At 35.2% G+C, this 17,298-nt stretch overlaps 1 protein-coding gene across 1 annotated transcript in view; it reads right to left on the reverse strand.

Moving 5' to 3' along the window:
* LOC132935781 (uncharacterized) overlaps positions 1 to 13,999 on the reverse strand; it is an 80,398-nt gene extending 66,399 nt beyond the window's left edge. The window contains exon 1 of the mRNA XM_061002393.1: positions 13,523 to 13,999. Coding sequence (XP_060858376.1) covers positions 13,523 to 13,536 — 14 coding nt within the window. The 5' untranslated portion in view covers positions 13,537 to 13,999. The remainder of the gene's footprint in view (positions 1 to 13,522) is intronic.
* Between the last annotated feature and the right edge of the window lie 3,299 nt (positions 14,000 to 17,298).

A 17,298-nucleotide genomic window follows, 5' to 3' on the forward strand; every position in this document is an offset into this window, starting at 1 on the left:
GCAAAATATGCTTATTAGGTATGCACTAAAAAACATATTGCCCTATGGCAAATTAAAAATAAGAAATTAAGACTTTTTAAACTGAACATATTTCTTACTGTATAATCATATAATAGGGTAAAGCATGGCTTTATTGGCACCAAGTAATTTTGTCTTTCGTAAATAAAATGTTTGACTATGAATTTTAAGTATATTTTGTTCGATTATGCGGTCATACTGATACTGTTTTATTATCAATCTTGATATTTTCATACTATTTGTTTTATAATTTTCTATTCGATTTCGTAATGGAACAGGCTAGGTGCCAATAACTACCAAAAACGAATTCTTAAGGTGCCAACAACTGCATACTTTACCCTAATACGTTTAAACAAACATTTTAAGTCCCTTCGAGATTTAATATAAGCACGCCATTACCTATATAATATTATAATATATGAACGAAATACTGTTGTCGGTTTATATTATATTTGCAGTCGTGACATCGAACGAAAGCAGACAAAAAGTGTACGGAATTAATAACCGAACGCGGCAATGAAATAATATAAAACTGTTGTCATAAAAAAATCCGAACAAATTACCTTAACCTAGAAAACTGCGCACAACCGCATAAAATGTATTTTCCAAACGTGGAACAATAAAATCGTATAATATACAATTAAACAATGGGATGGGAAAAATAAAACGCGAAAAATGATCTATAATGTAATTAGAGCGATCACTAGCTATATAATTACTCTTCAAATTGATGTACCTACGATGGGTTTTTTTTTTCAACAATACATCGAGACCCGCAGCGATTTATATTTAAAACCGTTTCAACACTTTATTTCAGTCGATTCATTATTCGGTTACATTATGGTCGGAAAAGCGTTAACTGTACATTATATTTTATTTATTTTTTCGTGTTTGCCACCACAAACATATTATATTATATTTTAGGTAGCCAATATTATAATAATATTAAAAAGTTATGTTATAATATGTATGCCGATTGTACCTGCATAAACTTATATTATTTCAACATCATGCGATATATCGTATCATAGTGCATTATGTAGATACTCACAAAAGTATAAAGTAACGCCAGAGTCAATTTCACAGAAGTTTATAATTTATGTTAAAAACAAATATTATTACTTATTAAGTACATGGTTTTTCGATCAAATGTTTGGTTTTGAATCTTATTCGACTAGTAAAAAGACTTAATATATTTGAAATGAAGACTTGAAAACTTTCGAAAAAGGAATTAAAAGCATAGCATCAACTTAAAAATAATAGGTAATGGTATTTGGGTGAGTGTAATAATTTTGGCCAAAAAATTAATATTCGGTTTGGACGACTATCGTTTACCCACCGACCTACCCAGCTATTCCGTTTGTGTGAGTGAAATTATTTTTTCTATGTGAGTCACATGTACTTGGACATGCACATGTGCTTTTATTTTATTAACTTTCGAACGTACGTAACTAGAATTTTACTAAATCAATGTATTTTTTAAGTTATTATAGTCCATTGTTAATCATGTACTTATATCGTATGTGATTCGATTTTATGGTTTTCATTTTTTCAATTGGCAATGTACAATAGACATTATAGTGCATTACTGTACAGTATACAAATTCAATTTCGCTATAAACCTATTCCCATTTATTCACCCAAACGGTATAGTATAACTATAATATTAGGCCACAGCCTATTCGCCCAAAATAATATGATAAACAGGGTAATAAGAATATCTATAGTGATATGGCCAGTGAATTTAATAACTCATAATACCGTACGACCATTACCTATCATAATATTATGTAAAACGCATGCTGTTTTCGGTGTGCCATTTGTACATCTTTTCCAGAGGTAAAATATCATAGAACATTGACTTATGATTGTATATTATACTTTAATTCTATTAGTTCGTATGACTATATCAATACACTATTCTCGCCCAGAAGAAGACTGGAAATCCTTAAGTGTACTACAACAGGAGTCTCGCTATATTATAATATATGAATGAGTGAGCCTTGAGTATTATTAATGCAATTGAAACCATTACAACGGGAACATTTTGATAAAATAGCTCGTCGTTTTTTTTTAAAAATGGACTTGCTCTATAACCTACTTCTGGTATTGTTTCGCTATGAATTTTATCGATATAGATCAGTCCTGGCTCGTAATAACGACGTGCGTTTATACTGAACATAACACAAATCATAAGTACTGCATAACATGAAGTGGCGTTATGATAGAAAATAATTAACATCGGATAGATGGATCGTATAATTTGAGTAGCGCCGCGGTCGTTATAATATTATTATTATTATTATTATTATTATCATTACATCAACCGAACAACGCGTTTCGTAATTTATTATTATTATTTTAATAATCCGTTACGGTGACTCTGTGACTTACATACCAATATCATCATCGCAGTTGTCGTTGTAGACATGCGCACGTCTACCTGCGCATCATTTACATATAGGTATAATGGCATAATATATTATAAAATAAACATAATTATCGTCGAGCATAATATTATTATGCATAGTATTATTATTTAATACGATATTACGCGTTTTGTATTCGACGATGGAGTATAATAATATTATTATAATCTCGTTATTATTATTGTTATTTTATTGTAACACGACCAGAGCACTTTATTTGCAATATTGTCATTATTATTATTATTATTATTTATTTATACAGTAGTCGGTCGTTCCCCTTCATCGTGCGCCATCGCCTCGTATAAAATAGTACGACCCTTCATCAAAAGCCCGCCGAATCAGCCTCGTCATCGTCGTACGCGATCACTGCTGCTATTACCTATTATTATTATTATTATTGATTTATCTACATCTAATGATGTAGTTATAATGATATGATATTGTCGTGTGTGTGTGTGTGATTTATCGAGCTATTATTATAATATTATAATTCGCATGCGCGACAAACAATTTGTCACCGATAATCCAAACGACACGGCGGCTGATCGGCACAATGCGTGCACGTCATTATTATTTATTTGTATTACATCGTGAGACTGAACACTGATGATAGTTGCTTTGTATATTATAATATTATCGATCATATCCATATACAATACCCCGGGGGCGTTCAATGAAAAGGCACTGAAATTACATAATATTTTAATATTTCCTATACGCCGTCAAAAACGACAAATCTTCCGTACGGGTTTAATGGCTTTTATAATATCCTTTAATCGAAAATTAACTTCTGTACGCTCGAAAAACCAAACGTACAATTATTATTATTGATAAGATATAGCATCACGGGCATAATTTTGATTTTTGATCTTCTCGTAAACGTATGGTAACAGTGACCTTACCAAGATAATATATAGTACCCGCGACACCTCCCGACTAGTTTTTGAAAAGTACAAAACTTGTTGAAAATAATACCACAACTCGATTCTTAAAACAAAATACTCGAACAAGATAAACATTGGACAGGCAGGCGTCTATCTGTGAACACGAATCACAGCATTTTTATTTCGGCCACGAGACAAGCAATTTTATAATTAATAATAGTTATAATAATAATAAATTGTAGATGTCAATATTATATTATCATTCTATAATATATTCGACGGGATTTTCGAAAATCATAGTTGACCTACGTTGTTGCTGCTATTTTAGTAATATTGGTGTGGGACAAACTGCACGGAGGTGAAACACCTCGTAGAAAATATTATAATGCATTTATGACATATTATATAGCTGCAGTCATAATCATATTGCGATGTCCTGTGATGTAAACAGGCACACACGCTGTGTATCATCGCTACGTTTTAGTAGATATAATAATATCGATCATGACGAACCTACACCTACCTACCTACCTACCTACCTTAATACGATAATAATATAATAGTAATACATATCTATATACCTATAATACACATTATTATTATAATATTATTGATGGGTACCGCGTGTTTGCCGCGTGATTCCGATTCGTCACAGACGTCGACCGTAACCACGCGGTTTGCGCTCACGAGTCGATGTATTAACAAACAAATACGTACCTACCATAATATTATAATAACTACTACATGTGTGTGTGTGTGTGTGTGTGTGTGTGTGTGTGCGATAATGGCCGGAGAAGATGCGAGAGTTGTGTATTTTTTTTCCCCCCCCCGCATCCATTCTCCAACGAACGGAACACCAGAGCGAACGTAATAATATTATGTGCGCGCAAACACGATATTCGTTTGATCTACATATTATTATTATTATGTACATAGTTATAATGTGCACGGGCACACGACCGACGGGGTGTAAATCGTTTTACTGTTATGCAGCGTATAATAATTACAATTATTACACAGTCTTAGGAAATCCGCGGCGTCACGGATGGCGGTGCATCAATACAATGTGATAAAATAATAACACGTGTCTATGATAATATTATTATATTATTATTATTATTATTATTCTACGTTATCGTCTTCGCCGCGCAAATCAAATCGAAAATATTATAATGTAATTTTTATTTTTTATTTTTGCAGCCAAACCGTCTCACATTTTCATGTCTCCCCGCGCACCACACAATAGTATTATGACACGTGATACCGAGCGATATGTGCTGCAGGGTACCTGCAGTGGGAAACCGCTGATACAATAATAACGGTTGCATATTAACTTATGGAGGTCCATCGCAGCATTGTTAGCATTGTTTTTTTAAATATTATTATATTAAGTAGGTAGGCATTGACGTGTAGATTTATGACCGATCGACGAATCGGATATTCTGATGAATGCGAGACGACGGCCGTTTGGATGAACATATTATTATAATTTTATAGGGGACGGATATTATACTGCGACGATAAGAATATTATATTATAAAAAAAAAAAAAGAAAACGTTGAATATTGGCCAATGTAAATGCATTTTTAAACCTACCTGTACACATGGATTGCAGATAACTGCTACATAACATTATAACTACAACGATCACGTCACAATATTTTAACAACGGTCGTGTCTTTTATGTGGAAAAAAACAATAAGTCCTAAACAATACATTGGGACATCAGATGTATGTTTTTCGAAAAAAATGTATGCACCTGGACGTAAACACGAAGGCGTCGTTTATTACAAGTGCGCGTACTGCAGGCGGAATTCGCGAAGTACAAAAGTGCGCGGTACACATATAATAGACATACGACTTTTGGCTGTCGGCATAATGAGGTAAGTCGTTTCGACAAAGTCATGAAAAAAAAAAAGTGAAGTATACCGGAATATAATATAGATACCGAACGATGATCGCGCGTTTATATTATTATAGTGCGCGTACACCGTTCTATATTCTTCATTATTATGTGTGTCATATTATATCATGCATTATTATTAACTCTCCGGGATATCCGTTCGAGTATATAATAATATAATGGTGGAATGACATGTAGTACTATAATACGAACGGAACAGGTCTAATCCGAAACGGCCGTAACGCCGTGTGAACGTGACGGGGCCGGACGAAATCCGCGAGATGATTTTCCTATTTTTTTTTTCCGCGGTTTTTTGTCCGTCCGAAACGGCGCGAGCAATACAACTTGGGCGCGTTGCGTCTGAGTGTCTGACTGTCGCCGGTGCTGCTGCAGATAACAGCAACAATGATGATGATATGATTACTATATTATTCGATGTACCTACGCAGGCCATAACTATACTATACACGACCAAAGATTTCTTACGATAAGATGATATCGCGTTGTACCGTATTTTATATAACAATATGTCCGTCCCGATTTATATCGCGAATGCAACAGGTCATCGTGTTGTCACGACGACGTTTTATTATAATAATAACATTACAACTGTTGTTCACACCAACCGATGTCCAGAAAATCGAGCAGGATCGGACGTTTGAGAATTTCCGAGTACCTACAACGTGCTCGTCATTATGACGACGACTTCTAAATAATATGAAATATTGTAACACCTCGTCGCGGTCCTCGAACGAAGACTGCGTTGCAAAAACAGTAAAAAAATAACCAACAATATTATACTTATAAAACATATTATATTGTGGCTCTGAGCGAGCCACGTGACCACTGAAAAATCAGGCTCGTATTTACAGCAGGTACCTATATAATATAGTATTATGTATGTCCAATATCTTTCCGATTTTCTAATTTAAATAGTTCTCGACTCGTATTATCTCTCTTCCTAGGCTGCCATAGGCTATTAAATTCCCTCTGCGGAGTTTCCCCGTGCTCTTTCCATCCTCAAGCCCTGTCCTTTATTTAAGTTTATCTGCGAAATAACGTTACATATTAATCTATATAATATTAATTCCCGTTCGCCAACAGACCGAGTATGCATCTGGATCACAAATTGTTTCACTCATAAGAAGCCTATAACCTCTTTCAAGTGTCAAAACATCAAATGATATAATATTATAGAACCTATACAACTAACGTATAATATAATATATTGTGTACAGTGATATCGCTTTATTATACTATGCAATAATTGTAGGAATGGTAATAATACGTATGTGTACTCGAGCGGTCTCTCACGTATATGCCATAGTGTGACGGAACAGGTGGCTGCAATAGAACTTGTGTATCCACAAATTATTATTATTATTATTATCATCGTTATCGACGTCGTCGTCGGTGTAGGACATGGGTACATGTACCGTTTAGAGCAACAAAAATTCCGCGCCGGGCACAATACGAATTGCTATCGCACTGATAATTGAAGAATACATGGTAGGTACGAAAAACGTGACGTCTGCGTAACAGCCAGCGATATAATATAATAACATTCATGTAGGTACACGACAATGATGTACCCACACAATATCTGTGCACACACACACACGAGCGTGCGCCTAATATGATACGAAATGCACGAGGGAAATGACAAAATTCGTCAGGACCGCGTTTATTTGTTATGCGATTCGACCGGAACATAATAGCTGTATGTTCTTATTATTATCACCGTTGTCATTGTTGTATACACATCACGCGTGTATAGTCAGTTTTCCAACCGATTCCACGACGACGATACAGGTACGCGCGGCCGCGCAGGGAAATAAAAAGATTCGGACGTATACAAATGAATATAATACGCAATGATAACAATAATGAAAAAATATTCTGCGCACAAACACCGTTACGCGATACGAATAATATAACAACAGTAATATACAACGATGTATATATGTATATGATAATAATAATAATATAATAACTTCCTACACGTGTGTGTGTGTGTGATGATGCGAGAACAGCTGCACTCGTCGAAAGCACACGCGCGACGTACAATATAATATTATAATATATTGTGCGATAAATATAATATTTGGCTTCATAATATAATATTAAACAATTATGGTATGATATAAAATTATGTCTTACAACTTTGGGACGTAAAGCATTTGCTTCGTTGGTAGTTGTTCCGGACGTTTAGGTGTGTCATATTATATTGGTACGATTTCAAACTGATATTTTTACTTATTAGTTGTAACAAGTGGTATTTTTTTTATTGATTTTTACTATTAGGTATAGCTGTTATTTCAGCAGCTTTTGTTGCTATTTTTTTGTGTTTTTTCTACTTTGATATTATGACACCGGTGGATGAGAGTTAACGGTTATTTGACAACTATTTCCACCAGTACCGCGGAAAACCGTTTAAGTTTAGTACCTATAGTAGCAGATATTTTCCGAAGTTAAGTAAATTTATTAGGAAACATGATTTTAAAAAAAAAAAAACTATTTACTCTTAGAGACTTCAACGCTAGTAAATACGGCGTAAAAAAATAAAAAATATATACATATAGATACATAATATTATACTATATTATAAGTATCTTTATCATAATATTGCAGTTATAATATATTATGATATCGAATCATCGTGTATATATTTGTAATTTATTGTATTATCTAGGTACCTACAACTCGTAGCGTTTAAATGGTTTTCAATTATCACGTCAATTATCGTCGTCGGCATGCACCAGCGTAATATATATCATACACCTATTACCTATCGACGATGACCAACGCGCATCTGAAACAATGCGAACGTCAAACCATTCACGAAACGCTCGGGGGTCTCTGCACCCTTCGGGCGCGCGCGTGTGTGACGATCGGATTGTAATATTATTATATTATAATACGCAATACGATATAATAATATTATATAGGATTCAATAAGATCGTTTCCGATTTTTTACAGAAAAAAATAGTCGTCTTAACGCGCAAAAAGACAATGTCGCGATGCCATTGTGCTATTATTACGATGGCGCGTACCGTGGACGCCGCACGTATTCGACACCGGTGGCAGGTGCGCACCCACGACGACAATAATTGACTATCGTTTGCATGGTGTCTAACATAAAACAATAAAAATGTAACAAAAAGATTAAAAAAAAAACAGTGGTTATTCGATCGCCGATGGCTTATTGTTTCGAGCAAAAACTAGCGAAAAAAAAGAATTCGATAATGGACAGAATCAGAATCGTTGGACGGAAGGGTGGAGGTAACCTGTGCACGACGACGTTGTGGTATCGGTCATATGGCCGGTCGTCGCGCACCGGAAACGTACAGTATTAACGACAAAAAAAAAAACCCAATCAAAAGAATCACGTTCGAATCCTACTCAATTTTCGTCGCAATGGTTTTTCGATTTCTGGATGGACGGTTCGTAAAAAAATCGCCAAATATATATACACATCGTTGGGAAAAAAATCCAAAGCAAGACCGTGATCGAGCGTTGTGTCGGTTGCAATAAATATATTATATATACACGTCTTCTAAATGGACAATCAGATGATTTGTGAAGCGGAAACGACTTGACATTAAACGAACTCGATGGACTGCCGCACGTCTCGGCCCGACTAGGGTGAATGCACTTATTTCGCGGTATGTGAGTGCGTGTGTATTACGTACGTATGCACATGTAATACGTCAGTTTTATACCTGTAATGTGGTACATTATAATGCGTATAATAGGTACGCGCGTCGGCCCGTAGAGTCCCGTATAATATCTTATACCGTGGTCTTGCCACAATATTATGTATCACCTACCACCTATACCAATCGTCTACAACAATATAATATTGTTATACTACTTATATCGTGTGTTTCGATGTGGAGCCACACCGTATGAATGCAATGCAAATGTGGACGACCCCTCCGATGTCCGACCATACATATATATTAAGTTAAAAGATAATGTATTTTACATCTTATTATGGTGACATCCCTTATCCTCGCGAAATTTGGCTAAACAGTGTAACACCGCTGCAGTGCAGCTCTTCGCCGAATTCGCACGTCGACCTACAAGTATACACGTCGTCCCGCTAATAATATCATATTATGAAAAATGACCGATAGTTGATTGGTTTTTATTAGTACCTAACCTACCTAACCTATGATAATAATATTGCCATAATATTGTGCATTAATCTTACAGCACAATATAATATTATTATGATGTGATTTAAAATATTTTATGGTCGCGATTTAGACGCAGGAAAAAACTCGGATATTTGCGGAACGATTTTAATTGGAAAACGCGTCAAATAATTCACTTATCATCCTGCGGCGTAGACGTCTTTTTTTTCCGTCGCAGTCTTTAGCACTTTCACGCAAATCGTGTTTGTAATAATATTATTATTAATTAAGCCTGCACATCATGAGCCTGTATGGCGACCCATTTTTATTTGGGTGACTGGTTACAGGTGTCTGCTTTATATAGTGTCTAATTATTATAATATATATATTTCGCGACCGACGAAAATTAAGAAAAAAATCAATAGACCTTCACAGTGGGCACTTCAAAAAATGACACATGTGAACGCTTTGTCATCCACAACACCATATCTAGTCAATTATTTATCTAAGCCGTTGCTTTTTTTTCATATTGTACGAACGCGTGTTTTTTTTTTTATGGAAAATACCGTTACGGATTGTACCTACGTTTGGGTAAGTATACACGACGTGTAATATTTGATATAGTTCACGATTTTGCTGGTAACGTAGTCGGCGGTTGTACGGAATATTTTTACATATTTTTTTTTTTTTTTACCGACAGAGTCGACCGGATATTTGGAGTATATATAACATAGGTGCCGTTTCTATGATAAAAATCCGTGTCTAGTAGACGTTATATTATTATACAGTAAAATTTTTTTTAAAAAAAAAATAATACATTTTCAATATAATATATTATTATAATATTACTACCTATTTACGAATGCGTAAAAAATATTAATACGGTAGAATGATTGGCGTTATTGGGATATTTCGGTACAACGCGAATATGAAAAATCAAAACATGTCCCATGACAATTTGATTACCTATATAATTGATATTCTATCGACGGACGTCGGAAAACACCAAATATGGCGTAGGTACGGGGTCGGACGAGAAAAATAATTTCTACGGAGATCGTGTCGGCTTCGTCGTTTGACCATCATCATTATAATAGTATATTATACGGACTATAATATAATAATACTATCGATGATGGCGTACAACACTATAGGTACATACGAAACGGTTCCGATTGCGAAACAATATAATATAATATAATTTATACACAACGCCAACGATAATGAGCTCATGTGTTATCTAATGATATATATTTATAAAATTATATTGTTTACACGTCAGGTGCGCGTGTGCAATATATATTATTATATTATATGGAGATTACGGCATCGGCACTGCAACGGGAAATAATTTCGTCCGCACATATAACGATATTATATTGTTTACGAGAGTATAGTCCGGCTTTCTCCGGCCAACGGTCATCGGTGCATCTCTTTTATGTTTAATAATATTATTATATACACTACGCGCGTTCAACTCACCCGGGCAAAGTGTTTACGTAACGTCCGTCCGTCGCCTTTTTATCCCGATGCACTCGATGTGCGTCAAACAGAGTATGCGTCGTATATCACTACGGGATAGGTATAATTATTTATTAATGTGTACATGTGGGATGCATAGAGACATTTGGCGGAATCCAACCGGCCGACGGACATACTAATAGGCCGACAGTCGAATGGCCGAAAGGGTATTCGCGACGAGACGAAAATAAGCCGGCAATAGAGTTAGTATAAATGAACAATTCGATAACATATTATCCGCTAGGAAATTTATTTTATGTGACTTGACTGTAACTGACCCGCTGGGTTGTCAAGTGGGCATACCATATTATATAGGTCCCCCGTTATATAAATTGCACTTTAATAACATATTACGAGGTACCTATTGCATATTATAATTTACATCATTGGTTTTTATTTTAACTTGTCTATCGCATTACATTAGGTATTTACTATTATTTTTAAATTTTTAAAAACTATGTACTGTGCAAAATGTTTCTGAGTATAATGTGCCTATTGTTTTTTATTTTTAAAAATGTATCTAATATGATTTAATTTTTAAAATTATATTATAATTCTATATTCTTATCACAATATAAAATCACTTTTTTTGTACGCATGGATATTTTAATGTTATTTTGCTTTTTAATTTGTCAGCCATTTCAACTTATTGAGTATCTGCCAAAAGTCTGTCGGCCAAATGGGTGTCAGAAATGTGTACCATACCCGCGTATAATAAATCAATATAGTATAATTGTATTGATGGCTTAGCACACACATATTGTATAAGTCACAAGTATAAAGTTAGGAGGATTTCAAGTGAAGTTTCATTGTTATTACAACGTAAACAAAGCTTTTTTATTATATCAATTATTATAATTATAATTAAAATATGTAAATCTACGTGCAGTACAATATGCATAATATTGAATTTTTAAACTTTATCTAATGGACTTAAGAAGACGTTTCACCGAAAATGTTGGGCACATAAACACGTTGAAGAAGGTCGGCTGTCACTGATTTTAGAGCAACAAAACATACCTACTATAAATACCGTGAAAATAATAAATTTTGAAAGACATCTCTCTTTGTGTTGTTTTTAAATATTATTTAAACAAAAAATTTAAATTTGATTGAAATAAAATATCCCAAAATATTCTAAACGCAGCCCGAAAGATGCCTTAAAAAATGTAATTATTAGTTATATTTCATGTTTTAACTTTAAACTTGTTCTATAGATTCAGTAATAGTCGAGTTTTTTCAACACCACAACTACGTAAATATTAAATAAGAACATGGATTTCTTATAAAGTTTTGTAATCACTAAATCTTAGTTGATTAAAGTTTAAATTTACATTTCTTTGAAGAATTTAATCGAAATTGTATGTAATTTAATAACCACTATAAAAACGCCAGTGACACGTCCACTCAAAGACTCTCATAGCTCGGAAAAAAGTGGACTTACAGTTTATATGTGTGCACCAATCTAACATTATACATATTTACATCACACACCTACATCACATTCATACGATTATAATACACGTACGGTTTACGTACAAATCACATTGTTATCGTGTCATTTTTTATGCGTATATACAAGTATATTATTATGTATATAATATATTTCCATGTATACGAACGGGCTGGACCGTTATTTCCGTTCGATACTGGAAGTATATCTCATATATACGCTCGAAACGATAAAAGTCGTACGAAATAATTTAATGAAAAATATTTTAACATCGTACTATGATATTATTATTATTATATTATAATTTCGCGATTTTCCGCGTCGCCGTCATTCGGAATCGGCGGCGGCGGCGGCGGGTCCCGTTTTGGCGAGATCCGGTCAATGTCACCCAAACCGAAACGGTGTATTATACACAATAATAATATAATATGTGTTAACGATGACGACAATATTATTATTATTTATGCAATATGTTATATATACTATTTATATATTACAATAAACGATCAATCGGTCCGACTCTAACAATGGGACGGGAGAGGGGTCGTTTTGAAGTGCTAAATGTACATACCAACTGCAGACATTAACCGATGTACTTACCTATATATAATATTATTATATATAGGTACGTAGTCGAGTCTGCAGTACGACTTCCCCTCCTCGCCACCCGGTCGGTTAGATAAGTGGTGCATCCGTTCCGGAGTAATTACTCACGGAGTCTTATTATACAGATCGACCGTACACAATTTCGGGCGTGAACAATGAAGCAAATAATAAATATATATATATATATGTATTTTATTATGTATATTATTGTAAGACAAGAGAACGAAAGATGAAAAAACCCTCTCCGATTTATCGCAAGACTATATCGTATATTTTACCAGGTCCGGGAATCGGGAGCGCGTGGGACGAGAAAAACGCAGATATTATATATAGGCAATAATGACACATATTATAATAATGTTAATATAGATACTAAAAAAATTTCGCGATTTATAGCGACGGTAACATTGAAATCTGCATAATATTTTTATCATCGTGATAAAATCGCAAAATTTTTTTTTCGTCAAATTTTCTAGGCGAGACGTCGAAGAATATAAAATATAGAGCGGGACGACGTATAGGTGGATGATGGATGTATAAAACAATATTATCGCAGAGGTGTACTCACTTCGAAAATATCATCGTATGGCTGTCGGGCCGCGTTTTTGTGGTTACGACCGGAGATGCTGCTGCTGCTGCTGCTGCTGCTACTGCAGGATCGTCGACGACCCTACGCAGAAGGACGACCTGGTTGCGATGACGAGTTCCGTTTGCGGGTCAGCCTCCGATTCGCAAGTGTATAATATAATATTATTCTTCGTGGCACGGAGTACACGCGGAGACGTTGCAGAGGGCTATCCCTGTTCGGCGATTGTGGTCGAGGGTACGGAATACGCGGTGCGGCTGATCAGCAAGATCGGATATGGTTAGGTTTTTCGCGTCTGACCGAAACCGTGTCGACTGCTGCGGACGTTAGCTCGCTCGGGACTCGGGTGGTGCGACAACGACTCTCTTCTGGACGGACAGAGACGTCGGTGAGGTTTCGATGGCGCCGGTGGACTGGACGTCTTGTGGCGTGCGATCGTCGTCTTCGTCGGCGGGCGTCTTACGAGACGCGTTTCTGGTGGTGGCTGGCGCAAATTATTCGGCGGTGGCGGTGGCGACGAGGAGGACCGGTACGGTTTTTCCCACCTGTTTTTTTTCGCCCGCGGATTTCGGCCAATAAACGCGGGGGCCGAGTCGAGTTTTCCGAGGCGAAAGATTTTTAGTGGGGACGGCGGCGGCGGCGGTCGCTGTTTTTGCTTTTTTTTTTTTTTTTTGTCTCACTCGTTGCAGTTATAATACACCTCTCTTTCTTTTCGTCTATTTTTCCCATTATAGTGTGCCGGAGTTTTCGCGCGCGTCGTTTCAACGCATCGCCGAACCCGACCCCCCCGCCCTTCACCATCAAGCTCACCACGCACACGAGCGCCGCACACCGCGCACTGCCATCGGAGCTACAGAAGAACGGCGGCGGTGGCGACTAGACGATGTAAAAAAAAAAAACGTAATAATAATTTCGTCGCGGCCTAGGCATATAACGTAATATTATTATATATTATATACCTATATTTTTATATTTCTGCATTGCGTGTATGTGCTGGTATAGCGGACGCGCAGGACGTGCGACGAAGACGACGACGACGACCTCGGAGTTCAATCGCCCCGGCGCGGCGACAGCGCAACTATACACGTGATACACATAATATTTTAATATATTATTAGCATATCATCATTTACTGTAATACGCACGTATACGGGTCGTACATTTTCTGCCAAATTTCAGCTCTCAGTACACCCTCCCCCCCTAGTCACTACCCCAGATATTGCCACGCGAGTTCACGCTGCACACATTCGTTGATCAACTCCGCGGTCGAGGCTTTTGCGCGAATGTCTGTAATTGGTTTTCTTTGGTTGTCTATTACGTATCCTGAGAAAGTCGTCACGACGGACAATATTAGCGGGTCGAGCAAAATATGTTTTCTCACAGTTATAGTGATGATAACGAAAAATTGTTTCAGGGAACTGAAGGCCCACATACAATTGACAAGCAAAAAAACAGGTGGTTGTGGGATATGCCCCTTTACAACCCCTCGGGCACTCTCTACTCATCGAAATCAAACATGTTTGTGTATACACTCCACAGTAAAACCTCTATAACAAAACTCGTTTTAACGAAAATACCTCCACACGAAATAATCATAATATTACACGCTTAATATTGTGGGTTGGTTTGCATATAATATATAAAACATATTTAATAATATATATTAATGAGAGGGAAGTTTAACCCCTCGATTATCCATTTCCTTACCCCTAGATCTTACCAAACCCAAAACATTTTTTACACAAAATGCATTTTTTTATATACATTTTCAATACCTACCCATGATTGTAATATTTTAATTAATTTTTTTGGTTGGGTATTAAAATAAAAATAATAAGAAACTATATACCATAAAATATTATGTAGAACACTGAATAATATTTTAAAACATTTTTATTTACCATAGAGAGATTAAATTGTATTTATATAAAATAATAATATGATATGTATCACTAATGGTGCAAACGGCGTCTAAAATTTAATTATAGTAAGTGATATCTAGTTACTGGTCTGTATTGATTAGATAATTTATATTTATGTGTTAAACCTACTAATATGTCTTATATAGGTACCTATGTAATCCTAATATTAGTACCTATGGCCAACTGAATTAGATGATTTATGATGTTTCTCGTGTTTGCTCTTAAATTTATGTCGTTATTATATAAAGTGAATTAGCTTTGATATCACTTACTGCTGTGTATAATATAACATTTTAAGTTTTTACTTCATTCGATTCCGATCACGTGCACGTGATATAATTCTTAGATTTTCGGAGATTTCCCACGTACTTTTTTTTGGTATTTTATACCGTTTGAACGAAAAAATGTTTTTACTCTTTTAATTGCCTACCCACAATAATATGTCTCGACCAACTACAGATCCCTTTATTGAAAACGAAAATTTTGTAAGTAGCTTATATAATGTCTCTCTACACACGGAATGCCCAACGACGAGTCCATCTGATCGCAATCAATTTCGATAACAAGCACGCAAACCTCATTAGTCAAACAATCCATGACTGCAACACTCCCTACTTTCATACCCCTGCACCACATTAATTATAACCATAACAATAAAGTGCCAACTGACAAAATATTACGTAAAGTACACACTCCTAATACAAATTAAAAATCATGAATTCTACATAGCGATCCACAATATCACCAAACTATACAATTTTGAATTTATACTACAAAAGAAAATAGCGAAAATCAATAATAAATAACAATTCAAAGCAAACTTCTTTCACATACTTACAATATATAAAATGAAAAAGATCTAATGTTATGCTATCAGAAACTTACACCAACGCCTACGATAGAATCGAAGGTTATAAAAGAACTCAAACACCTAAAATACCGAAAAAAATCAACTGCAAGATTAACAAATAAAAATATATAATAATATTTCAACGCAAATTCCCTAAATGAAAAAAACCTAAAATTTATAATGGCGGAAAAGGGATTTCGTGGAAAACGGAAAGGTCACCTTTGGAGGAAACCGGTGATGTCCATATGCGCACGGGAAATAATTTTATGCAATGGAAAAACCGAGACTTAGGTGTCATTCCTATTATAGTAGGTACCTGGTACATATAAACAGATAATAATTGCTTAAGTAAGGTGATATTATAATATTAAATTTACTTATTTCTTTTGTGATTTCCTGTGTCATAAATATGTCTTAAAATGGTTCTCCTAATACCTACTTACCTTCTTAATCCTAATTATTTACGGATGCGATCACGCGCGAACTACAGCGTTCAAAGTTGGCAAGTACTTTCTTTAGTTTGGAAAAATAATATTTCGTTATGTTCAGACCACGGACTCATTAATATTTCTATCTAATCTTGATTGGATTATGGCAGTTAAAATAAAACAAATATTATTTCAACTAGGTCGTGAGAGAATCCTACTTAGATTGTCTTTAATTGACTATCTCCGAGTTCTGACAAACACAGGTGCTTAAAAGAGCGTTAATGCATTATGAACGACATTTGACCAACAGGAAATAAGGTGAAAAAGGGTCAACAGAACAAGTAAAAGGCAAGCTAATTACCTGGCTGTTGAATCCTTTATTCTCAATGAAAAAAAAAACAAGTAAAAAAATATTTTATACTATACAAGAATTATTTACCTGCAGTTTGTTCAATACCTGTGAAATTAACTACTATCATTAATTATTATTTATTTTATATGCTTAGAAGTCTAATCCTATTTTCACATTGTTTATACATTTATTTATTTATTTATTAT

The sequence above is a fragment of the Metopolophium dirhodum genome, chromosome 1 (assembly GCF_019925205.1).
Source record: "Metopolophium dirhodum isolate CAU chromosome 1, ASM1992520v1, whole genome shotgun sequence".
Lineage (NCBI taxonomy): Eukaryota > Metazoa > Arthropoda > Insecta > Hemiptera > Aphididae > Metopolophium > Metopolophium dirhodum.